Source organism: Ylistrum balloti, unplaced genomic scaffold (genome assembly GCF_031769215.1).
Source record: "Ylistrum balloti isolate Yb309-2 unplaced genomic scaffold, AGI_CSIRO_Ybal_v1 Utg370646, whole genome shotgun sequence".
NCBI lineage: Eukaryota > Metazoa > Mollusca > Bivalvia > Pectinida > Pectinidae > Ylistrum > Ylistrum balloti.
In genome coordinates this window covers 439,012-464,750 of record NW_026782393.1, presented here as the reverse complement: position 1 = coordinate 464,750, position 25,739 = coordinate 439,012, and the positions used below count along the sequence as shown (strand labels likewise).

The 25,739-nt window shown below is 34.1% G+C and overlaps 4 protein-coding genes across 4 annotated transcripts in view; 3 read left to right on the top strand and 1 right to left on the bottom strand.

The window, feature by feature from the left end:
- The window catches only part of LOC132557233 (epidermal retinol dehydrogenase 2-like), a 44,487-nt gene extending 42,244 nt beyond the window's left edge, over positions 1-2,243 (bottom strand). The window contains exon 1 of the mRNA XM_060221729.1: positions 1,897-2,243. Coding sequence (XP_060077712.1) covers positions 1,897-2,243 — 347 coding nt within the window. The remainder of the gene's footprint in view (positions 1-1,896) is intronic.
- Positions 2,244-2,514: 271 nt separating this feature from the next.
- LOC132557220 (large ribosomal subunit protein uL30-like) lies at positions 2,515-9,042 on the top strand. Its single transcript, XM_060221714.1, has 6 exons — positions 2,515-2,545; positions 3,104-3,206; positions 4,276-4,442; positions 5,745-5,882; positions 8,113-8,222; positions 8,758-9,042. The coding sequence occupies exons 1-6, from the start codon at positions 2,535-2,537 to the stop codon at positions 8,964-8,966; spliced, it is 738 nt and encodes a 245-aa protein (XP_060077697.1). The 5' UTR covers positions 2,515-2,534; the 3' UTR covers positions 8,967-9,042.
- A 7,576-nt stretch (positions 9,043-16,618) lies between these two features.
- On the top strand, positions 16,619-17,809 carry LOC132557218 (acetylcholine receptor subunit alpha-like). Its single transcript, XM_060221713.1, has one exon. It carries the CDS (start codon positions 16,619-16,621, stop codon positions 17,807-17,809), a length of 1,191 nt encoding a protein of 396 aa, XP_060077696.1.
- A 1,566-nt stretch (positions 17,810-19,375) lies between these two features.
- LOC132557216 (acetylcholine receptor subunit alpha-like) lies at positions 19,376-20,545 on the top strand. Its single transcript, XM_060221712.1, has one exon. The coding sequence runs from the start codon at positions 19,376-19,378 to the stop codon at positions 20,543-20,545; it is 1,170 nt and encodes a 389-aa protein (XP_060077695.1).
- The last annotated feature ends 5,194 nt before the right edge of the window (positions 20,546-25,739 follow it).

Here is a 25,739-nt window from a genome sequence, read left to right as displayed (position 1 = left end):
TGTGATGCATTTGAACTCAAACACAATCCTCTCATTTCAGGGGATAAAAATCTTCTCTCACTGTCAAGGTCACAGATCAAGTAGAAGTCATAGCTCTATTTTAGTATGCAATACATCACCATCTCATGTAATTTTTTTCAAAAATGTATCAATTTCTCAAGTTTGATGTCCAAACATGAATAAGTGACTTAAATATGGTCCAAAAACCTATTGTATTATGCTAAGATTTTTAGTAATGGCAGTCAAAGTCAGGTCAAGGTCATAGCAACCTCATTTAAGCATTTAATCTTAATTGCTTTGGTCAAGTTCATGGGGTGATGAAATGAGTTGTTCTTGAACAAAATTTACTGAAATGCAACTTCAACACTTGTCAAGCAAAATAGTGGATTATGGACCATAATGTGACCACTACTGCTCTAACTGATATGATTCCACCTGTGTCCATCCATAACTATTGTTGTTTAATAGAACTAAATTACAAACTGTTATTTATCACAATCCAATCTGGTTCATTTTTCTGCTCAAAAGGAGTATCCCTTCTCAAAATTGGACCAAAATTCCCAATTTTCTACATAAACTTTCCTCTTTCTCCTTAATAAACATTATTTTAAAGAATTTGTTCTTATTTTATTAAACCCAATCATCTTTAAGCTCATAGCTAAATTCTTCCAAAATACACTGTTCTATATCTATATTCATAAAGAAAAAAACATTGAGTTGTGCCCTTAGCCTGGTGTCCCCTAGCAGTCTTGTCTCACTTCATCACGCCTCAATTTATGTTTACCTCGATTGCTCAATTTATTATTTCCACTACATTTCTGAAAGGGGCTTTTCCCCCTAAAACCTAACACTTGGTTATTTCATTATCCTGGAATAAGTCCACTCCCATACTTTGGCCTTTCTAGCTGGGAATATTGTAGTATAAATCAGATGAATTCCTAACTTTTCTAGAGATTCCCAAAATTACAATAAAGGCTATTGATACAACATTTGGGGGTTTAGTTGGGCACCAGTGTCACACATGCTTCTATGCATGAGGGAGACTTGCAATGCTAGGCCTCAAATTTGAAAAGAATTAACAGTATATCTTTTTCAAACAATCATTGTTTCAAATATCCAATGCGTCTACAAGACAGAGCAACTTAAAGTGTATTTTTTAAAAGGTATTAGTCATTCAAAAGTAGGGCTACAACAACACTTTTGAAGATTTTGATTGTATTGCATGAAATTTTTAATTGTTTAAAATTTGGTAACATCTTTTCCTACAGAGTGACCTAACAGGGAAAAATTAAGACTTAGCTGTGGCTTTACCAACTGAGCAAAATTCAACATTAAATGTCAACTGAGTGTATCCAGAAAAACCAATTCAGCCACACAATAACTATTTTCCTTCCCACATAGAAATAGCGATATTGTGCAGACTGTCCCTGTGCGTATTTAAAGTGTTGCCAATTCACATATCATGACCTGCATGCTTAAATTGTGTAAACAAAATGAGAATAATCTTATAGTTCTTAACTTTCAATCAGTATTTTCAAATCAATTTGGTCCTACTATAGTCAAAATACTCTTTATCTGCGTCCCTGACTCTATACAACATAGTGGGTTATACATTTTTTCCTTTGATGACACTTCATCCTCCCCGTCACCCTTGATTATACCAGACATCGGATGCCTAGAGGTTGGCGAGGCTGTTTAAATTATGAACAATAAACCATACCATCATGGGAGGGTTGACAGGTCAATTTGTTCTGTGCTGTTACTATGGCATGACATGCTAACAACTTGACATTTCGTCACGTTGGCCTCTAGCATAGTTTGGGAATCATTTCTACTCGCCTACCAAATACACTAAACGTATACAAGCTGATGGAATTACATATATACAAAACTCACCCAACATCGCAAATGTAACAATAACATTGTGCGCCAGCTTGTCGAACTAATTCTGCTGTCTCTAAATTTGTCCGTTCCTGAATATCCCAAAGAACTAGAATTGCTCCAAGTTTAGCAAATTCTTCTGCTAATTGTCTGCCGATCCCCGATCCGCTACCTGTGATTAGTACAATTTCATTTTTTACACATTTTCTTGGCGGTGAAATGAAAAATCTCCATACACTCACACACAATGCAACTACAACATGCTTTAAGCATGTCATCAAATCTTTCAGAATACTTAAAACAGTTTCTGTTTCAGAACTGTCGTCTGCAGTGGAATCCATCCTTTCTACCTTCCTCTCCATCGTCGCGACTGAGACTGACAGTTCAACGCACCTGTCATGCTGTTGCCTATAAGTCAACGTGACCTATCACCTTTAACCCTAAAATCAGTGGTTCGCTAACAACATTGACAATAAATTAAAAAAAAAAACAATTCTTCAGAGAAGTAGTTTATTGATGAAAAAGAGAAAAATCTTTTTTAAGTAAAATAATTTTTGTTGTTACAAAATCAAAAGATTATCACAAAATAAGTGTTTTCTTATACCGGAAGTTTGTGTGCTAAATATCTGAAGCGGCCTTTTCAATAGGCCATCATGGCGGAAACGTATGTGAAGCAAGCGCTATGCATTTTCAATCCGATATCATCCATGTCAGAACTTGAGTTTTATATGTTTTTCTCATTTCCCATCACAGTTCAGTATTAAAACAACATGTATTATCAGTATATTTACTTCAACATGTTATAATTGTACTATAATCGTCACAAAATTGTACGTCATGTCAACATGGCGACGTCTACATCAAAATGTTGTTAATATAACTTCTTTATTTTGTCGTGAATAACTCAAATTTCTCGATAGTAACGCTGTGTTAACATTTCTCTGACATGGTCTTTCGTAGTTTGCCATTAGTCTGCAACTTTCATTCTGTGTAGTGGTGAACATTATCTTGCAGAACCGTTTAAACAGATTACGGCAATAGATGATTTACACACAAAGTCCATATTCTTCAGTCCAATACGTGGGTTACAAACTTATGTATTCTGGTTAAGGATTGTCTGATAATTAACATACTGAATGAATAAAAAAAAAATTCAATGAATAATAATTTAAATGTGTATCGGATCTTCCAATCAGTTTTGAAGAATTTATTCTTTTTGCAGAAAAAAGAAGGTTCCGCAGGTGCCAGAGACCCTCTTGAAAAAGAGGAAGAGGAATGAAGAAGTTCGAGCCAAGAGGGCCAAGGCTGCTATTCTCAGCAAAAAGGTAAAGAGATTAAAAGGGGCTGAAGAGACATAAAGGGAGTCTGAATACTAATAGTTCTTTGTGCATTTTTGTGTTTTATCTTGTCTTGGTTGATTTGCAGAATTCCTCATTATAAAAGCATGAAATTTTAGCGACACTTGCAAAGATTGACATTAGGCACTGTATTATATGTGAAAGAATATAAAAAAATGCATTCCTGTTGAGTGGACGGAGAAGGAATTGTATACATGGGTACTTGTGGACTCCATTTTAATATTATGCATTGAAAAAGTATAAATACTTTTGAGATACACTATATTATCGATGCATTTGGGTTTTCATTTGCCTCCAGTGCAATCAGAAATTCAATTATTTGCCCTTCTCCATGTTGTTTGCTGCTGGGAGTGGTGTACAACTTTCATAAAGCAAGACTGCATGGCTGTTTTGAAGGTAGTCTGATATGAGTTTGGATATAAAATACCAAGCGATGCTTGCATATTGAAACCTAAATCATGACTGGTTGTAAAGAAAATGCATTGGTGAATTAATGATATGAAGGCCTGTAACGAGAATGTTTCTCGTGGTTGGGAAAGAACAGGGATTCCCCCAAGAAAATAGACTATTGCCAAGATAATTCAATTGTAAGATAATTTGCCGACCTTTTTTAGTTTCTATTGTGTGTTTTTTTTATTTTTAAGTGCTGTTGAATTTAAATCTACCAACTTATCAAAGCCATTGACGGTTGCCAACAAAATATAATCACTTCATTTTTCCAACTAGAAGCTGCAAACAACCACAGTTACCAGCACATTTCTGTGATGGCTACCATTACAAAATCTTGACAGTTGTAACAAATCCCATCAATAACTTTGTTCTCATCAGATACAGGATTAATAGTGACATCTAAAATGTTCTTGAGACTACATAATTGCATTTCATTAAATTGGCATAGCCTACCTCTGTTTTGTTTTATGATCTTTGCTTATTTATTATCTGTACTGAGACACATTTCTTCTGTGCATAAAATCTTGATATAATTTTATCATATGATATTTTTAAGTGAAAAATATTACATTTATTATTTTCTTAGAAAACGGCTGCAAAGAAACAGGCTATCTTTAAAAGAGCTGAGAAATACATCAAAGAATACCGGGCCATGGAGAAAGATACCATCCGTCTCCATAGAGAGGCTAGGAAACACAACAACTTCTACGTCCCTGATGAACCCAAACTGGCATTCGTTGTGAGGATACGAGGGTACAGATTAATCCATTTTTATAGTACAAAGATCAAACAATACCATTCACTGCTTCAATTATGTTTATTTCATCTACAACCCAAAACAAAAAAATATTGTTGCATTAAGTTTCAAGAAATTCTGCTGATTTAAGTTGCAAAAGGTTGATTTATCTTCTTGATTGAGTTTGCTCGACAATTTTGATAATTATAGGGTCAATTTGAATATTGTTCACTCACGAGAAAAGCATTTCTCGAATTTTTGTTTACATATTTTGATTACGCCCATTTCATAGATAGCTATAAATACTATATTCAATCAGTTGATTAAATTATCATAGTGATGGGAAATCAATGAAAATCCTTGATCGATTACCAGTTAAAATCGACTAGATTTCTTGTTGTAGTCAATTGATTTCACAATCGGTTAACTGTGTATTCAATATTCATAGAAAATTAATGTATTCCCCCTTGCAGTATTTTTATTTTGTAAAACTTAACCTAAAAATAACTCGCCAAGAATTAACATATGAAGGAATATCATTGGCAATTAGCATTTTTATTATGCACAATAGAAATTTAGTTTTTACTAAAAAAACAAGCAAATGTTAAGGCAAGGTACCAGTTATGAAAAACTACAATTGATTATTGCATCAGATGAGATTAAATAGTTAAGTAATTATATTGTAATAATTATATGTATTATGATCATCCCATCACTACTACACAGGGTCTACATATAAATACATGTGAAAACCTCGTTTAACTGTTTTATTAGTTTAGAATAAGATAAATGTCAAGTTATAGCAATTTCTTTATAAAGAATCTTGTTGACTTCCTATGCAATACCAGGCCAAAATGAAAGGGATTGTTACATGTTTTTTGTAATCTTCACTATGATAAAGTATTTAATCCCATCCTTTTCTTAACTTTGTTGATATTCAACTAATTACTCTAAGAATCATATTAGGAAAGTATGTACAAAAGCCTCTAAAACTGGTGTCTTACCGCATAGAAAGTCTAGGAAATTACATGCAAAAACCTCTAAAACCTCCAGTCTCTTACCACATAGAAAGTCTTAAGTTACTTCCAGTGTCCTGATTTACATAGTGGTCTTAAAAATTTCCAAAACGCGACAGATCCAAACTGCATATGTCACCTTAAGATTTGGGTCAGGATGGCAGTGGTTCTAGAAACTTGTTGCTATTGATTATTGAATCATATTGATTACCAAATAACTAAGAAATATAATCACTGTTGATAATCTATTGATGGAAAATAAATAATCAATGAAATATATCTGAATATAAATATCTTTTTTAGTATCAACGGAGTCCATCCACGACCCAGGAAGGTGATGCAGTTGTTCCGCTTGAGACAGATCAACAATGGTGTGTTCATTCGCCTGAACAAAGCCACGATCAACATGCTTAGAATTGCTGAGCCATTTATTACATGGGGGTAAGTGTTTGAAATCTGTAGACAGATTTAAAGCCCCAATATATGTAAAAATCACTAGAAAAAAAAAACAAAATTTATCTTATTTTCCCCGTAATATATGTAACAAAACAAAAACTTTCCTTTAATTAAAGAAAATAAAACTGACTGTTTTCAATTTAAATAAAAATTGAAAAAATCGGAAAATAAACAATGTGGGACCCACAATAGTTCATACATTACCGCTCGTAGCGATGACATTGCGCATGCGCATATTCTGCGTGTGTAAACATGGCAGACACAATACAGACGTTCACCAGTCGCTTCCTTTTTTTCAATCATACATCAGGCCAGTTCTGAATTCTTACGTTATAATTGTGCGTCGTATCGTTTCTAAACTAATTATTCCTTCTAATAATTTCCCAAAAACTGAATGTTTATCACAGGAATACCTCAAGTCTACGACAAGACTTCGCAAACCATGTTTGTAAACAAAACTTACCGTAGACATATCTGCATGTGCTTCCTCTATAAGTAGAAACCTCAACTCTCGCAAGATCAGGTCATGAACTTTCCGACGTGGTTCGGCAACAATCGTAATTTCGATGGCGGTGTTTAAAATGGAGGTGTGTTTACAAATAGTGAGTTTCAACTGCTCATATATCAATACTTTATGCACAAAGTCATAGTAACTATTGTTTGAATAACTTAATTTTAACTACATCTTAGAGAATATCTCAATAATTATGTGTGATTCTACACTAAATTTTTGGTGAATGTTACGTATATTGGGGCTTTAAGTATCACAAAACCTATGCTAAGACTGCAAGTATCACTAAAAACTTATGCTGAGGTGTTAGTGATTGAAGTCTACATGGGCTATGCGTGTCAGAAAGCATGCAAGCTCCAGATCATTTACTGTCTTATTTCGTTCCTAGTAAAGTCTTGTTATCTGCTCCATTACGTTTTTGGAAAATGTCTGAGCAGGCTTTCCAAAACAAATCACATGTGGGTACTACATTTTGAAGATTTGAAAGCAAAACAGATGTATTCTTTCATTTAATAGATCACCTTTGATAATATAGTTTCTTATGTGTTCGCATGTTTGTTCATCTACATGATTAGCACCAAATGTCTTCTTAATGAAACTGATGAATCAATTTCGTTATGATGGATGAACAAACATTGAAATATTGCACAGCTTAGAGAATATTAGAGAAAATTATTTACCAGCAAATATCTGATGAAGACCCAGCATATATTCAGCAATAGTAAAGTGAATTGTTTGATAATAACATTTTGGCATGTTTTAACAGTCATGTTTTAAATATTTTGAAACTCACTATTTTGAAACTCGCTATAAATATATAAATGCATATGTCTTCTGTTGAATGTTCAAACCTACACAAAAAAATTTAAATAACCTATTATTGGTATTATTATATTTGCTTTCTACATAAATATACTTGATAAGGGTACTGGAGTTTTAGTGTGCTTTCTTCCTGTAGATAGATTTCCAAATCAAACTTCTTGCATTGAAATTGTGATAAATCTACATGTCCTGTCTTTGTAGAATTTGGTTGGGACTGGTAGAATTTTTAAAAATACTTGAATTGTACATTTTGTGATCAATTATTTCAGCAATAAAGTTTAAAAGGAATTGCAAAATAAATGGTAGATTGATCACTTTAGAAACAAGATTCAGAGAAACACATGAAGGACCTTCAGATGTAATATATGGGAAGAATGCCTTGTTACTTGGCTTCAACACATTTTGTTCATCTACGTGATTAGTACCAAATGTCTTCTTAATGAAAGTGATGACTCAATTTTGTTATGATGGATGAACAAGAAAATTGATAGCTTGATGTAAATTTTGAATTGTTCAGAAGTAAATCGTTTTGTAGGACATGGTATTACATAAAAAAATTCTTTATGGACCTTTTTTCCTAGAAAAGAAAAGGATATCTTGAATATGTCATAAATTCATTCAGAACTCGCACAGTTTTGTTTATAAAGTATATATATTTGTTACTGGGTTTCTTGTTTTATTTAAATGTGGATTGTTTTGGTACATAATTCAAGCAATTTCAATTTTATAGTATTTAGTTTGAGGAAGTTTTAGGAAAGAGTTCTGTCTAAAGTTTCCCTGGATGTAAAATTACATAGGTACAGCCCTTTGGAGGATATCATTTAAAATTATTGCATCCTTTTTGTTTTGATGTACAATTATTTGTATCATCTTTTGTTTCAGATACCCAAACCTGAAGAGTGTGAAAGAGCTTGTTTACAAGCGTGGTTATGCCAAGGTTGATGGTAGGAGAATCCCACTTACTGACAACTCTATCATCGAGAAACAATTAGGTACGTAAATTAAGAAGTGATAATTGATATCGAAGGGATACCACAATAAAAACAGATTTTAGGAGTTTAATAGACATTCTTTATTGTTTACATCCCAAATTATTTTGCTATCTAATAGTTTATCTGGAATGTTCAATTTGAACACTCGGATCCAACATATATCCTTGCGAAAAGCACATGTCTGGACAAGAAACTCCTTTGTTGTGTCCGGCAGTTACAAACTTTCCTGGTGATGTACTGAACATTTTTTGTGATTTTCATTATTAGATACTCATTAGTTACTCATCTGACCGACTAGTCGCCAATAAAAATCACTCGTCCATCCGCAAAATCTACTTGTCAGAACAACAAATGAGTGTTTTGTCATAATAGTTGTCACTTTTTTTTATCATGGACCTTGACTCTTCAAAAAAAAAAAAATTTGTACCAAAGTAATTAAGGTAGAGTTTCTCGCTCAAAGACATGAGACCACATCAGAACAGATTGAAAATAACTTATAGATACATCAAAATAGTTTTTTCTTCTTCTTCTGTAGGTCAATATGGCATCATCTGTATGGAAGATCTGATCCATGAGATCTACACTGTCGGACCCAACTTCAAAGCTGCAACAAACTTTATGTGGCACTTTAAGATGAACACGCCCAACGGTGGCTGGAGAAGGAAATACAACCACTACAACGATGGTGGAGACTTCGGCTGTCGGGACACACAGATTAACCCCCTGCTCAGGAGGATGATTTAGATGTGAATTTAGGGACTGGTCTTGTCTTGGTGGCAAAACATTAAATTAATAAAGGTCACCTTTGATGGGAAAACAGTGTACGTTTTTGTTTTACTTGAGCTGACATATGTAAAATCATTGATTTTGTTGGTATTACATAAGCATTGAAATTATAGCAACTTTTGATCCACAAAAATAGACATCCATGGAAAAAAAACATGAATTGTAGTAATGCATTTATATGTAGTAGATTTCGAGAGGAAAAGTTATCAATGAAACTGCAAATATACACCTTTACTAAAACCAAATCCAACTATGTGAGGATTGTTAGGTAACCTGTACACTCAACTACAATTCTTTTTATACGCTGCCGGAGACGGTCGTATATTGGCGTCATCTTCTCCGTCTGTCTGTACATCCATTTCTTGTGAACGCAACTCCTGAACTAATCGTCAGATTTTCATGAAACTTGCTCAATATCGCTACTACAACGGGTAGATGTGCATAAAGGGACGATTTTTCGGTTCTTTGATTTTTGTAAGATTTATGATCTCGGGTCCCTGTCTCTTCCAGCTAAGCTTACTGGTCTCACAGACTTCATTTTGAGCTAATGTATACAGACATGTAAAAAGCGATAATTAAAAGGACCAATCTTGACCTTTATATTTTGTGGCGGAGTTCAGTGTCTACGGCACTCTTGTTGTATTTTGGCTGACTACAAAACAACATGGTTTTTATAGATGTACCTTCATCTTGCTGGATTGTAAAAGAAAAGAAAAAAGTCTTAGCTGGGCAAACTACGAACTAACCCTGTTCAAAGTAATGAATATGCTAAATAAAAATTTCGAGAGATTTAGTCGGCACAGGAATGGGATTACTGTGTAAGAGTTATCTCCCTTGGACTTTGATTTGTGTTGTTCCCGGCAGCTAGAAAAAATTAGTTAAGTCTGAAAATGGTGGTTGGGTTTATTTGGATGGACTTTATTTTGATGAGATCAAAGAAATGTCAGTCTACAGTTTTTAGTGTCCCTTTTACAATATTGCTATTGGCACAAACATTTGATAAAGCAAAAACTTTAATCAAACGATCGTGCAATCCGAAGTAGTCGAAATGTAAGGAGATATAATTACCGCATCATTTCAATAATTTCATAATTTCGATACCGGATACTTAAAAATATATATATATACATGTGCTTCTATATGTGTGTTCTAATGAATTAAAAGTACAAAACATGTTTCATGAGAAAGCATAGATACCAGAATCCTGACCTTGGGTAACCTGCTAGTCAGTGAATTGTGATCAAATTAAGATGCATCATTGCCCAGACCATGAATTCATAGTAAATCTGCTTTTTCCTCGAAGTTAACATATCTGTGGTCAGGAAAGGTGCACGTTGAGAAACATTTACCATCATTACATACCCCTGTCTCGTTACACCCTTACGTATCTGTTGTGTTTCCGTGTTAAAATTGAAACTTTCTTTTTATCTAATAGATTAGTGAATTTGACTTATTTTGAGACCTCAAAGGAATTCTAGAATTATCAGGGATATTTTGGAATGATAATTGAGTCCTGGACTGCACTTTTCCATTGGGACTCGCTCAGATTTTGAGAACCTACTCTATATCACAGTATTTTGTCTCATTGAAATTTTGTAAATGGTATTCTGGAACTAGTCTAAAACATCCTCCAAAAGTGCTGAATTCTGCCGCGACTATGGAACATTGACGGGCATACAGGACGAAATCGCCAGACTCGACATTGTGAGCACTATTTCTTTCTCTCGTGCCAATAGGACGACTCCTAACAATCTTCCCAGTTTCCACGTGTAGTGGATCTAATTTGGAGAATTGGAAAGCTGCCAACGAGAGTGGATTGATTAGGAACGTGTTAGCATAGAAGGAAATTCAAAACTATTTGCAATATACAGAGCATTTGAACATTGAAGAAAGAAAACATACATGGGAAGGCCAGCAGAATGAAATAATAAATCACCCCTTTCTGATTCGGCAAGCTTCTATTGTAGCCCATGATCGCGTGCATGACAAAATGTTTCCCCTTTAGATTTTGCTGCAGTTTTGAATATACAATTCAGGAATGAAATTTTCCGTCTTCAATAGTGTTACTAAAAATGACAACTCACGGCCTGATCATAGACAGCATCTATATTTGTTGCTGTCAGGACGGACCTTGCTTCAGAACAATTAGAGGCATTTCATCACACGTCGAATTGTTCCGAACCAAACATCTCCGTTATCTAGAGTACATAATAACAGAAATGAGGAAAGTCTCCTAATCTTTCAGGAATTCCCGATATCATGTGTTATCCCTGATGTAACCTTGGTAAAATACTAACCGCAATATTCCACTCGGCTAATAAATAGTAAGTCAGGGGTCCTGGATTCGATTCCTAGCGGAGGCATTGAAATAAATAATGGTCTCTGTTACACTGATATTCTAAGGTTCTTATGACAATTGGGAATTGGTGGAAACAACCAATCCAGCGCTGAGAGTAATTGTCCCTGAATGATTGCCAACGTCTAAAATGTCACTGGTAGAACACTATCGGTTTTCGCTGACATTTCCTTTGATATATTTAGTTTTCCAAAGTAGATTTTCAAAATTTGTTCGGAACATGGTTTTCATCTCTTCGCGTTAGTCATTGTACCTGAAGGAGATGTTAAGTACAAGATTTCCTCATAGGTCATAAACATAAAACAACAATGCAGTAGATTTAAGGTCACTTGAGTTTCGTATCAAGTGAAACATGACAATGGTTTTTTGTCCGGCGTCGTGCATCGTCCGTCCGTCCGTAAACAATTGAACTCCAAAACCAATTTCAATTAAATTTTGTGGAAGCCTTCCATTACCAAAGACAAAACAGAAAAGTGAATTACACAGCCTACATTTCTCAGGGGCCTGATCAGGGAATGACCAACAGATTGAAATATGAAAAAAATATACACTGTGTGCTCAGTTTCTGTACCCTAGAGTCACCCATTTTGTCTTAAGTGGGTAATGGTTACGATAGTTTATGTAAAAAAAATGCATTTTTGAGTAAAATTTGTTTATTTCTATTTAAAAAATACTTGAAAATTAGATAGATTTATTATGCACATCTTGACCATTTTTGACACCCAAATGCTTAGGCGGGGTCGAACGGTGTCAAGTGAACTAGAATATCATCAGTTTATTCTCAGCAGGGCCTTTGGTGGAATCAAATGGCTTGCGAAGCTGAAAGCGACTTAAAAGTACTTGACAGGAATTATGAAGTTGATGATGACACCTAGGATCTTACATTTTCTGTCGAGGAGGAACTGCAGTTAACTTAAAAGAAAAACATTTTTGACCATAGTTTGTTGCAACGGGAATAAGTGTGATATTTTAGTTTAATGGTATGCATATATTGGACTGTCAAACTGTTCGCATCTTCTACATTCGCATGTTATGATAAATGAAATAATTGGATATATCTGATGGGCCTTAGAGATAAATGAATCGAACCTAAATATTATTCAAAATGGACGTTACCCAAACCAAATATAAAACCCATCAGGAAACAAGATAGGATACAATACAAATCAATAACACATTTACAATGTACACAGAGATCATAGCTTTACTTTGTTTTATTTTATCCCAGTGCTTTAGACAGACCACTCAAACATAATCAATGATAGTAATAGGTATCAATGGCTTCTTCCGATGGTGCTGACTATCGATATTCTATAAACTCACATTCGGAATACCCTTGCGAGGTGTTCTGATCGGCTATATACCAAGAATTACTTCCCTTTGTCGAACTAGTGAGGGGGCGAATAATTATATATGAGTATAACCTGTTAATCAAAACTTGAAATTTGAAACTATAGTAAAGTATGAGCAAAAGAAAGATTTTACACAGAGACTCATGATAAATTGTGTTCCGGAGGGAGAAGCGACTTCTGGTTCTCAGTCAGTCCAAGCAAGTAATGCCATGTTTACATTTGAGAACTAGGTTAACAGTAGGAATCACCAGATATACTAACGAGCATCAAACACAAACTTCATATCGCACAAAGTAATATAATATTTCCCAGTGTTATAATTATAGCGACAGGTTTGGGATGCAGAAATATTGCTTTACAGTAATGGACAATTTACAATCGGAAATAGAAATCCATGATCAGGCATATCTTACAGCTTGGTGGAAAGCTGTCCATGTTGGTTTCGTTGTAGGAAAAGGTCGAGATAAGCGGCTGATATAGAAAAGTCTGTCTTTTCCTTAATTTACATTTCTGGTGGGATTAACATGGTCGAGTGACATTTGAGATTTTCGCAACGTCTTTGTAACCTGCTTTGATAAGCTCTTCGATAAATGCAGCCTCTTATGAAAACAAAGTCATCCATGAAAGAGGCGTGGACAGTGTAAAATGACTATTGCTCCACATTGATCTGGTGAATATGCGTTTAACACAAGAATTTATTGCTGAACAAACAAGTAATTGTATTTCAGTTTACATTGCAAGGTCGATAACCTATAATACCTGTTAACACTAATGGAAATGACACCATATCTATATTAGTCGAAGATCTGGACCTAACCTTTTTCCCTTTAGATAATTCATAGTGTCATTATAATTTGAATTGCTTTTCATTTGTCAATGGGACTACATTAAGCACCAAGGGATACGTTATTGTCAGACCAAGCAATTCTCAAAGTACGTAATTCTGAGTGTAAAGTCCCGATTTTTTTTATTTAGGTGAGGTGACGTCATAGCATACGGATGTAAGTGACAATACTTTTTACTATTTATCTATGTGGTATTTGGAATAATTACTTGAATATGAATTACCTGTAACATGTTTATTACTACTAGGATTGGGAAATTTACATATGGGAAATAAACATATAAGTGTAAACTGTAATGTATATGCTAAATAATCACATTAAATCGAAATGCCGATTTAACCACATTGTTATAACGCCCATCATTCAGCATTGTACACTGATAGAAGTTATAAGTGGGCCTGACGAAGGGACATTCGAATTGACATATCAAATAGCCTTTGTTTTAATGTGTTCTTGACGCCATTGTCTTTATTCAAACGTCGACATATAAATATATTTGTTTTCGAATTTGTCGTGAAACAATGTCAATACTACATTAAGGTAACATAATATGATTTGATTCAAGAGCCCCATGTAAGGTCTTAGTTTCATTGATGTAAATTGTATGCAACTAAAGGGGCTGACTTTGATCTCAAACAATTTGTTCCGGTATGCCTCATTATACCATATTAGAGACTGAATGGAGAATTATACCCATGGTTGTCACTGTGTGGTGTTTACTCTGATGTGATAACTTTGATTCTGTAAAGTCCTACTCAAAATGTTCCATTACCACAGGGTTATACAAACAATTGAACTATAAGTGTATGATTGCAACTGGATACCTTTTGGACTACAGAAGCAGACATATTTAAACAAAGAAGAAAACGCCCCATTTGTCATCTTGACAGGCAAACGTGTTGTTTGCAATAGAAATTAAATGGCACTTTCTGCAACATACTATTTGTAATTCAAGGTGTGTCTACACACAACACTATAATTGTTATTCAACGTCTCGGTGATGAAAGGCTTCTTGTTGAATCACACCATGTCTATGAACACAATAGTTCTGTGTTCTTCAAAAAACTTAATGGTTGTGTAAAACAAAAATGAATATTAGTGAACGAGCAAGCTTAAGTATTCTAAAGTAAAACTACCGACCTGCAAAATGTTATACGTTTGTTCTTTACAAGGATGGTGCTAAGAAATGTTACAAATTTAATCCACTACACCCATTTTGATCCCGAAAGGACATATTTATTTATTCAATTATGGGTCTGCTACATCTCCTTGTCTAGATTTGGATTTACCTTTTGATCACATTTTTCATTAGTCGCTTCTTAGGCTTCAGAATTCAGGTCCTTAGTTTAATTCATTGTTTGGCTCTACTGTATCTCACTCTAAATTATGAAAAGGTGCCATTCACTTGTGAGTTATTTGTAGAATCTTTCGTCCAACCACATTAGAAGTGATCCCGATATCATACTAACAGACAGTCGTATAAAGCAAATAAAATTAGTCGATATCAGTTTTAAAGTGATGATAGCAACGTGTGGTAGACACAGTTTGTAAAGCTAATTGATTATTGGTCGCCTCTGATTGGTGGACATATCTGTTTAAAGAAGCATTTTGAAATGATGCCGAAAGGAATTCTTGCAAAAACCAGCAGATAATCAGAAGGTAAGCGACTTCATTTCATTCGAATATAAAAAATACTCATGTAAACTAACTACAAATTTAGTCTTACATAATGGATATTGATATAGAAAAAGCTACTCCGCTATATATTTAACAGGGTGAGATAGAATCTGGACATAGCTGTTAAGCAAGGGTGATCGACAGTGTGAATACAATTTATATGTACATTGTATTATATTGTAGTTTGGTGATACAATACATGATTTTTTAAATTATAAACTAAATTTATTTTATTCGTTTATTTATTTTTGTCCTTTATTTGATACTTTGAATAATATTAAATATATACTAAGATAACAGATGAGCATGGGACAAAACCTGATCTGGGATACCTTAATGTCCTGTAATTGGCCTCTTATCACTATTCCTAATACAGAACAACTGATTACACAATTTTCATCATTTGTGCAGTTTTTGAAAAGTTTTTTTTAAATTACACACGTTTTACAAGAAAACAATATTAGCCACAATTTGGTAGATAGAACGTAATAAACAACAGACTGTTTACAGATCATAAAGTGCCGACCACTTAATTAAGTTTAACGATTTCTTTTGTGTATCAACATTTTAGTTCGAATATACTGCATATTTCTATTTACTAAATAGTAGCCTCTATGTGTTAATGTTTTAAGGAGTAGCTTACTTTAATGATGGATACTATCGTAAAAATAATAATTTTTCAAATAAAAATACATTCATACATCAAAATTTTCGAGACGATTAATACCTAGCCGACACCTTCATTACCTTGTTCTCATTTGAGTTAGACATTGCTTACTTTGATTTACATAGCCGGTGTCAACATAGAAGCTGAAGACACTTACTCGCCCGGAACACCTGCTCTCATTCTCCTTGTACTTTTTCAGGAGTCTCCAAGAATATCATTCCTTTGTTCATATTTTGCCCTGGTTTCATTGAATTAGTTTAGTTTAGTTTATTGATATTTTATTGCCAAGTAATTTCATTGAATTGGAATGAACATTCTGTTGCATTATCGGTATTTTACTTGTTGTTTGGGTTCTCTTTCCATAAATATATTTAAAAACCATAAAACATTTTATAACACTTAAACGTTGCAAAGCAAAATAAGAATAATTTTCAAATAACAATTATTTCGTCTATACAGGATTTGTCAGTAAAGTTGAAGACATACATCAGGCGACTTACAGCTGAGATCGTTTCAATAACGCAGGGACTTAAAACATTACTTTTGTTTTCTTTTTAGAGGTAGGTGGGTCTATTCTGTCGTCGTAAATCCGCCACAAAGTATTGACATCTTGTTAGACGTAACAGCCTCTCAGAATGAAAGGAGCAGATATCATCATTCTATTAATATCTTATTGTCACGTGATACTACACGTGACTGGTAACATAGCAAACATGACTCGACTGATGGACGACATGTTCTCTAACTATAGAACAGAGATACGTCCCACCAAGAAATGGGAGGACTCAGTTGTTGTTAACGTATCATTTTATATTCTCACCGTTCATGACGTTGACGAATTGGCTGGGTCTCTTATTCTGAGTGGAGGAATAAATGTGATGTGGACAGATATTCGGCTAATGTGGCAACCAGACAGCTACGGTGGCATACCGAGCATAATGGTGAATTCATCTAAGGTTTGGACACCGAAAATTTTCCAGTTCTCTTCTACAGCAGACATAGAAAGGTTGAGTATGAATGATTTTGACATCAGAATAAACAATCATGGTGTAATGCTTGTGAGTCCAGGAAAGGTGTTTAAGTGTTCGTGTGTTGTTGATATGACGAACTTCCCTACCGACTCACAGACATGTCATATGTCTCTAATAGCTTGGGGATACTACACTAAAGAAATAAAACTTTCCTATCTTGACCCAAGCTTCGATCTCGGTTTCTTAAGCCCAAATGGTGAATGGAATGTTGATAGCATCTCACCGGGAAAGTTTCCTGAACATGAAAACGGAACCAGTGCTCTCGTTTATACTATCATTTTGACAAGAAGGTCAGCATATTTCATGATGTCAATGGCAGTGCCCGTGTATATACTGTGTTTCCTGCATCCATTTGTGTTTCTTCTGCCGGCCGCATCTGGTGAGAGAATCTCCTACAGCATCACTATGTTTCTGTCTCTGGCTGTATACATGACAATCGTTAGTGATAGTATGCCAAAGGTATCCGAACCGATGGCGGGAATTTCCTACTTTCTACTTGTCGCAATGTTACTCAGCTGTGTGCTGATAATACTAACAATTTTCAGTCTACGCTGGGATGCAGTTACTGATACGAAGCAATTTCCAAAATGGTTGAAAATAATCGTATTGCGATTGAAGAAAAAAGAAAAGAAAATATTTTGTAATAAATCACTCGCTCACAAAAATTCTATCGCAAATAACTCTAGCTCAAACATGTCTGAAGAACCCGATGTCAACATTGCATCTGAGGACAAAGGAAACCATTTTGTGAATGAAAAGACGGATCTACAAAAGAAAGACGTTGTCGATTTCATTGACAATGCTTTATTCGTGACCACGGAAATAGTAGTTACTGGATTAATTAGTGGATTTGCTATTAGGTTTTACAGATGATTTATCATACTGAGTAGGTGAGCAGATAAGTCATCCAATAGCATGCAAGTGATTGGCAACATATTGGTCTATTTGAAAACATGGAGCAGATTATCATAACTCATTTTAATGTTGCGGTGACATCGTAATATTGTTCAAACAGCAACTTCGACGTCGTCTCTTTTTTAGGATAAGATTGTCATGTTTATTTTATCATTTTAAGATTTTAAGGAAGGATTTCATTGAAGAAGTTGGTGGCTAAATCACTGAACAACATACGGGAGGTTTAACTTGTGTGCCCCCATAATAATGGTATTAGTCGTATCCCGAAACAACCAGTAAAATATATTCCACATTAAAACACTCCAAAGCTAAGAAAATATCACAATGAATTTTAGCTAAGAGCTTACAATTAGCATACTTACTACGCTATATTGAATAAAAGAAAAAGAAATCATGCGCATATAAGACCGTAAGCGATATGTCCATTCTACATTTCCTTCCTTTTCTGTTTTATTCATCATTCTTCAAATTTCCATTGAGCAATATAAATTAAACAAAGTAGTCGTTTAAAATTGCACTCAGCACTACAAATTCAAGATTACTGGTACCCTCATGGAAACTCTATGACAAAAAAAAAAAAAAAACGTATTTCGTAGGCTCTTCTACATTAGCCGATCATCTCGATCTTTTCCTACAGGAAATAATCTTATCATGATTTCTGCTGTCTAATTCAGAGTGTATTTTAACAATAGTCCCTCTGTGATTCTGAATATTTTTTTGACATTATTCTCATGATTCTGAATGTGAAAGTAATTAATTTGATATGAAATCCTATTTGATAATAATTATTGTTGCTTCCATGGCAACCCATAAAGATAGCGATCAAGCCGAAACTGATTTCTCATTCGATAGGGTTGTAACTTATCGTTCGTTATGGCCTGTAGACAAGTAGGATCAGCCGAACCTTTTTGTTACCGCAAGGTCAGTAACAGTCCATATTTGAATAAATCTTCATCTTGATACCGTTTAAAATGGTTAGTAATATTGCTCCAGTTCAGATATTATTCATTTTGTTATAGAATGACCGTTATTACCATTTAGTTGTTTTCTTGTGTGATATGAAATTAGTTGTGATCGTGAAATTACTTACCAACATCCCAAACCTTGGGTATGTACATGTTTCAGTTCCCGATATTTAAGGGCTTGTTCCAATCATCACAATTTTCCTGAAAAATGTCAATTGACGGACAAACTCGTAACATGAGGTTTCAAAAGATGCAAGTTGATGCAAATTACGGGGAAACTTTACGGTCATCATAGTGATATAATTGAAAAAATATTCTATATCTATTCTTAAATTAAATTAAATATTATTCAATGCATTTCATCCATTTTTAGGAGCCTATATGAAGTGAACCAAGTGTGACTCTCGTTGTCGGATGATATCGAAAATCCTATTCAGAGTGGCATCTTAAGGTAGTAAGCTTAAAACAGTTGAGAATGAAGGTAAATAAATCCCTCCTTATCCTAGTTATGATATTACAGTGCCTCCCGATAGAGTATGCTGTCGGAACCTTCGAGCACATGACTCGACTGATGGATAATATCTTCTCTAACTACAGTAGAGATTTACGTCCCGCTAGGAACTTGGAGGACACAGTTCTAGTAAACACGACTCTTTTTCTTTTCTCCATTCTCGATGTTGACGAACTGGCTAGTTCTATAACTTTGAGTGGAGGACTCAATATGCTGTGGAAGGATTTCAGGTTGTCTTGGCAACCAGACGACTATGGCGGTATACAAACTGTAATGGTGAATTCTTCGAAGATTTGGGCACCGAAAATTTTTCTGTTATCCTCTTCGGCAAACATGGAAAAATTTGATATCTCTGATTTTGATGCAAGAATTTATAATTCCGGTTACATTCTTGTAAACCCAGGAAAGATGATAAGATCAACTTGTGAAATTGATATGACAAATTTCCCTAACGACTCACAGAAGTGTTCTTTATTGATAGTACCATGGGGCTATGTTGCTTCAGAAATACAGCTTTCATTCTTACAACCACGATACAACATGCAGTATTTAAGCCCAAATGGTGAATGGAATGTTGAGAGTATCTCAGCAAACATGCCTGAAAGCGATGAAAGCAGTGTCATCGAGTATAAAATTTCTTTGACAAGAAAATCAGTATACTTCATCTTTTCCATGATAATGCCCGTGTATATACTGTGTTTCCTGCATCCATTTGTGTTTCTCCTGCCGGCCGCATCTGGTGAGAGAATCTCCTACAGCATCACCATGTTTCTGTCTCTGGCTGTATACATGACAATCGTTAGTGATAGTATGCCAAAGGTATCCGAACCGATGGCGGGAATTTCCTACTTTCTACTTGTCGCAATGTTATTCAGCTGTGTACTGATAATACTAACAATTTTCAGTCTACGCTGGGATGCAAAAACAAGTGTGAGCCAATTTCCAGGATGGTTGAAACGAATTGTTTTGCGATTTAAGATAAAAGATCGTGAAATCTGTAATATAGAATCAGTGGTTTCAAACGCCCCCACAGACAACGTGCCAGAGGACTTCAACAATGATCCGAAATACTACAAGAATATAAAACGCTTTATTGATGACCAAACGGATCTTGAAAAGGGTGACATTGTTACTTTCATTGACAATGTTCTGTTTGTAACCTCCGAAATGGTTGTGATCGGACTGATTGCTGGTTTTATATTGGTGTATAACAAATAGTTTGGTATCTTGATTAGATGGAGAAAACTGACTGCTTTTATGGTGAACCTAGAGATATATAGTTATTCTAATAGGACTGATCTAGAACTTAGTTGTAGATTTACATCAGTATGTCATGGATAGTTCTAGGTCTGATTTGTAGATTCGCTTCAGTATCGGATGAAAATTCAAATTAATAAATCGTATGCAATTTGACGTGTATCTTGGGTGATTTGTATTAATTCAGGAGCCGAGACCACATGTGGTGCTGTCGTTATCTTATCAGTCGGAAAGATACGTCATCCCCTTTGCTCTGGAGAGTATGTTATATATGAAGTGATTTTAGATGAAAAAGCGCCTACTAGCACCCATTAATTTTTTTTTGCTATGACACACGTGTGATATGACCTTTTGTAGCTGTGACTAGTTGAATGCTCCCATTGTTTCCATTGTGACGTCATAGTTTCCAATACGTGACATGCATTGAAAAATAGTGATAATGATAGGGAATATTGCCAAATGCTTAAGGCGATTAACAACAATATTTCAGACTAATTTATACATCTACATTATCATTTTACAACGTATGTACCATCCACTACGATAGAGATGCGTTCCATTCAAACAGTTTGCACTAAAACTCTGTTGCTCTGAATCCTCCTGGATTATTGAACTGATTTATGATCTAATTCGAGATTAACTTTAATCATCAACTCGTTCCAAACTTCTTATATTATCAGTTTACTGTCATTTCTTTTGAGTCTTATCTATTAACAGTATTGGTCCTTCGCCCCCTCTCAGCTACCCTGTCAGCATAATTTTATATTGATTCACCATTATATAACACAATTCAATGAATTTTACTTTTGACTATAAGATATCAGTGACATTTATTCAGGGATAATGTTTTTGTAGTTTTCAGGCATTAAGCCATAAATAGTCACAGTCACCGGTTGTTTTCGTCATGTAGGAAGGAACGGTTGTGGCCATGTACTACATTGTGATCGTGCTGATAATTACTCCCTTGTAAGTACATGAAGCAAACAGCGGTTAGAAATATAATCAATTTGAGATGAACCAGTCGTTGCATCAATACATGTATACTGTAAGCAACAGAGGAAATTAATACTTCTGCACCTTTGCTGTGATGACAACGACTGATATCATAACAAATTGATTTCATAAGGAAGTATAACCACGCTTTTCATGAAATTCCAGCTCTAGTAAAACTTAACCATAAACGAAAGAAAGGACATCTTGAGCTTAAACCACGAATGAAAGCATATACTAACATTTAATACTTTATAGTATTTTGTTTTTAGATTGAAATCAATTTTTTTCAAAATTCCATATAATCATTTTATACCGATCAATGACAGGTCAAGTGAAACATGGGAAAATATGAAAACAATTTAAGGAATAAGTATCGATAATGTCTGATTTCACCCCAACAGGAGGATGTATTTCAACTTCCAAGACATCAATTAATCACTCCAACTGTCGTTTAAACATGCATGTTATTCCACACGTGGTATAGCAATTTAGCGTATTTTTAACATAATAACGGTTCACGATTGTTTTGTAACAATTTTAATTTTTATGCCTATCCTTTCAATGCTTTGAAGAGAACAAATTCATTTATTTTAAGATATAACAGGTAATGGATTACAGTATCTCCACCTATTCCTGAATTGTCATTTTTTAATATATTAATATGCAAAACTGACAATCTGCATTTCAGTAAAAACCAGATCATTAAGCCTCAACTGATGGTGTAACCAAAGCATTTGAGTACAGAACGGGTTAATTCATCTTTGGAATGGATTTTTAATGCGGAATCAACAGGTCACACAGATTTGTCCCAGCGTTACAAAAACACTCATTTGTCTAAGAAGCAATAAATTATTGACACTATAAGTTAATCTCGAGTTCTAAAGAGTTCATCAACAAGTGCCCATCAAATATATTTAAAAAAATATCAGAAACAGCACGTAAAACTCTCCCTGGCTATCCTACCATTTCGATGGTACTTTTGAACTAATTGTCATCAAATTCATCCTAAATACTAGTGTTTAAATACATTGAGATTGAGTGACATATGAGAATATTGAAATTTCCTACTAATTTATGTTAGCTTGTGACTTATATTTCCGTCAAGTAAGCGAAGCAGACATGATTGCATACAAATGGCTTTGTATATTATGTATTTAATAAAATGTTTTTGCCTTCTTAAAAAATTGTTCTCATTTTTGAACGACATTACTTACGTATGTTAAGATTTACTTTGCGGCTGTCCTGGATCACGCAGAAGTATTTAGCCTTCCGAAACACTTATTATCATTGTACTATTTCAAGGGTCTCTGGGTGAATTTTATCTTTTCCACTACTTTCGTCTATTTGGAGGCTTTGATTAAGATTTTGCACATTTGCCAATGGTATTTTCTTACAACATTATCTAATGCCTTATGCTGTGTCAATTTTAAAAGACGGATTAAGTTAACACAGTTATTTTTTCGCATCTGACAACTATTAGCGATAAACCTCTGCTTGTTACATTTTATTGAGCAAAGAGAGTCAAACTTCGATGTTTCGAAGCTCAAGGGACTACAAAAAAAACTTCGATACATCAAGACTTCGAATCATTCTGGGAAGGTTATATCATGTTATTCATCAGTAACCCTCTATAACGGAAAAATTAAGCTAGTTTTAATAAACAAGACATGTTTCTTCATTCAGATGAGTGGAACAATGTTAAGATATCTTAAAAACCACATGTAAGGAAAATGGAAATTTTGTGGCGTTCCGCCCTTTTATCAAGACTGTACATTATTATTATTTTACAACGAAAATTACGAGACGGAAAACAATAACACATCTCAGTATATTAGCGTGCTGTGAAGAGCTTAGGAGTCTTGTTGGTTACAATGTGATCTAAATCAACATAACACCATATATAAGGGAATGCCTTTCCAACTGTATTTAAAAACTCAACGTACACACCTGAGTGACGTTAATATATTACAACTTAACAATGCAGATCTTGCTTTTCATGAATCAATATGGACAGTGAGTATATAGACGAAGCCCATTGACCATTTTCTATGTTACTATGTTACACAATTTGCCTTTGAATTTTATCGTCCTCATCTATTACCATTATAGATGTACCAATGCCATACCATCTACCATTTTTACATTAACGAGACGAACTAATATAAGTACTTAATATTATTTCACTTCTATATACCGAATAAAGTCCAAATTATGATATATGTTTTAGCAATAATTTACTTATATTAATTCCGCTTTCGTTGCCACGTCACAGCAAAGTACATATTGTAGTAGAAGGTCATATATGTATGAACCGGAAGTTTAAATAGTACTTATCTAGCTGTAAAACCGAAACTAGACTTAATCCAGGAGGAACGGACGGATCTACTCAATCAAATGTATGTATAGATACATTTTTGTTTTTAATTTGTAATTTTGTAGATTTACTTTCCACTGTGTACATATAGTGTTATTTGTTCGCTATTGTGAAAGATATTTGAGCCGCTGCTATTTTCAACAATGAATAACGTATTCTCTGTACAACCATAAACAACATAGCCAGATCGACAGAGTCTGCTGCACATACACACAAACGATAGACTGACAGCGAAGATATTTATCGGTTATTTATGATTAAATGGAAATGATATTTTTAAGTAAACGAATAGTGTAACATATGCATTATATAAGAAAATCTGTCTTTGCTCTTAAGGCTACCTTGGTACAGGAAATGATTAATTTCCTCTTTTAGATAACCGTTATTATTATAGTTCATATTACCTTCAACGTTGGCTAGTAAACAAAGGATCCAGGAAGTTTTTGTTTTGGTGGATTATTTTATCCATATAATTTAATACTGCCAGTGATGTCATTCTCAATAATTCAATTTTTGCCAGTGAACCAAATGTTTGAAATAAAAAGGAAATAATGGAACTGATTTCAATTCAAGATATTTTAAAGGTACATTTGTGCCTGTATTTTGCATTTTTTTCCAATTTGAAAAAAATTGAAAAAAATATTTAAAAAAATATATATGCTTACATCTATCACAATGAATACTCCCGATCGAAAATCTATCCTACTAAGTTTGTTTCTCATGCTATACGTTACATGTTTAAATAACACACAAATTGATCAATTAAATATACGCGCCATTAGCACTGATATTTGATTGGCGTATGCATTAACAAATTTTGATATAACAAGCAATTTCAGAGACCTTGGTACATATTTCATGAATCTGCAATATTATAAGATAAAAGGTGTTTTAGAAAGATAAGTTAGCTCTAGAAATTTTTAAAATCATCAAGTACGTACTTTAAAAATGCTAATCATATTGATAAAATTGGAATCTATCATGGCAATCCATTATGAAAATGTTTGAAGTCCAATGCTTTTGTCTTATACATTAGAGTGGAAAGATCGGTAATGAAGAATTAAAGTTCACTGGGACAATCATTCTAAATTAGCGATAAGTATATAAAAAAAATCCATATTGAAACCAAGACGTCGTGTAAAATCTTAATTATTGTTTGCAAACACTGCCAAGTATCACATTTTCAGTTTTCAACAATTTGATACTTTTCACATATTTTTTTCTTTTTTTCCCCTTCCCCATCTCTTCTAAAATTAAATATTGTGCCTAGTGAATCGCCCTTAAATATTACAATCTTTAATGATTAAAACTAAAATTAACGTAATGAGGTGATGTGTCTACAAGAATGAGTACAAGTAAAACACGAAAAAAATGCATGTTTACGAAATCGTCATTCAAACTCGAAATAACAAGGGTGAAATATTAAGGAAAAATTATTCTATTTAATTAATGAAAGGTATGTTTGTTTACCTTGTTCTCATTTGGGAACGTGACATTTTATAGTAGGATTGATCAAGTTTTACATGGCGGATGTCATCCATGAAGCAGAAGACGCTAACTCTTCCGGAACATTGTATCTTATTCTCCTTATATATTTTCTGGAGTCTCCGTGAAAATGTTTCCCTTGTTCATAGTTTGTTTCATCGAATTTGATTTTGAATTAAGATTATGTTCACATATTCCAAATTCGAGACAACCTATCTCAACATTTACAATTAAGTTTATAAAAAGGCAAATTTCATTTAGAAATATATACATATATATACACATATTTAGAAAATAAAACTT

Coding starts and splice junctions, on each gene's coding strand:
- LOC132557220 (XM_060221714.1), top strand. Junction 3,207..4,275: donor CTGCTATTCTCAGCAAAAAG/GTAAAGAGATTA, acceptor TTATTTTCTTAG/AAAACGGCTGCAAAGAAACA. Junction 8,223..8,757: donor TATCATCGAGAAACAATTAG/GTACGTAAATTA, acceptor CTTCTTCTGTAG/GTCAATATGGCATCATCTGT.
- LOC132557218 (XM_060221713.1), top strand. CDS start 16,619: ATGACTCGACTGATGGACGACATGTTCTCTAACTATAGAACAGAGATA.
- LOC132557216 (XM_060221712.1), top strand. CDS start 19,376: ATGACTCGACTGATGGATAATATCTTCTCTAACTACAGTAGAGATTTA.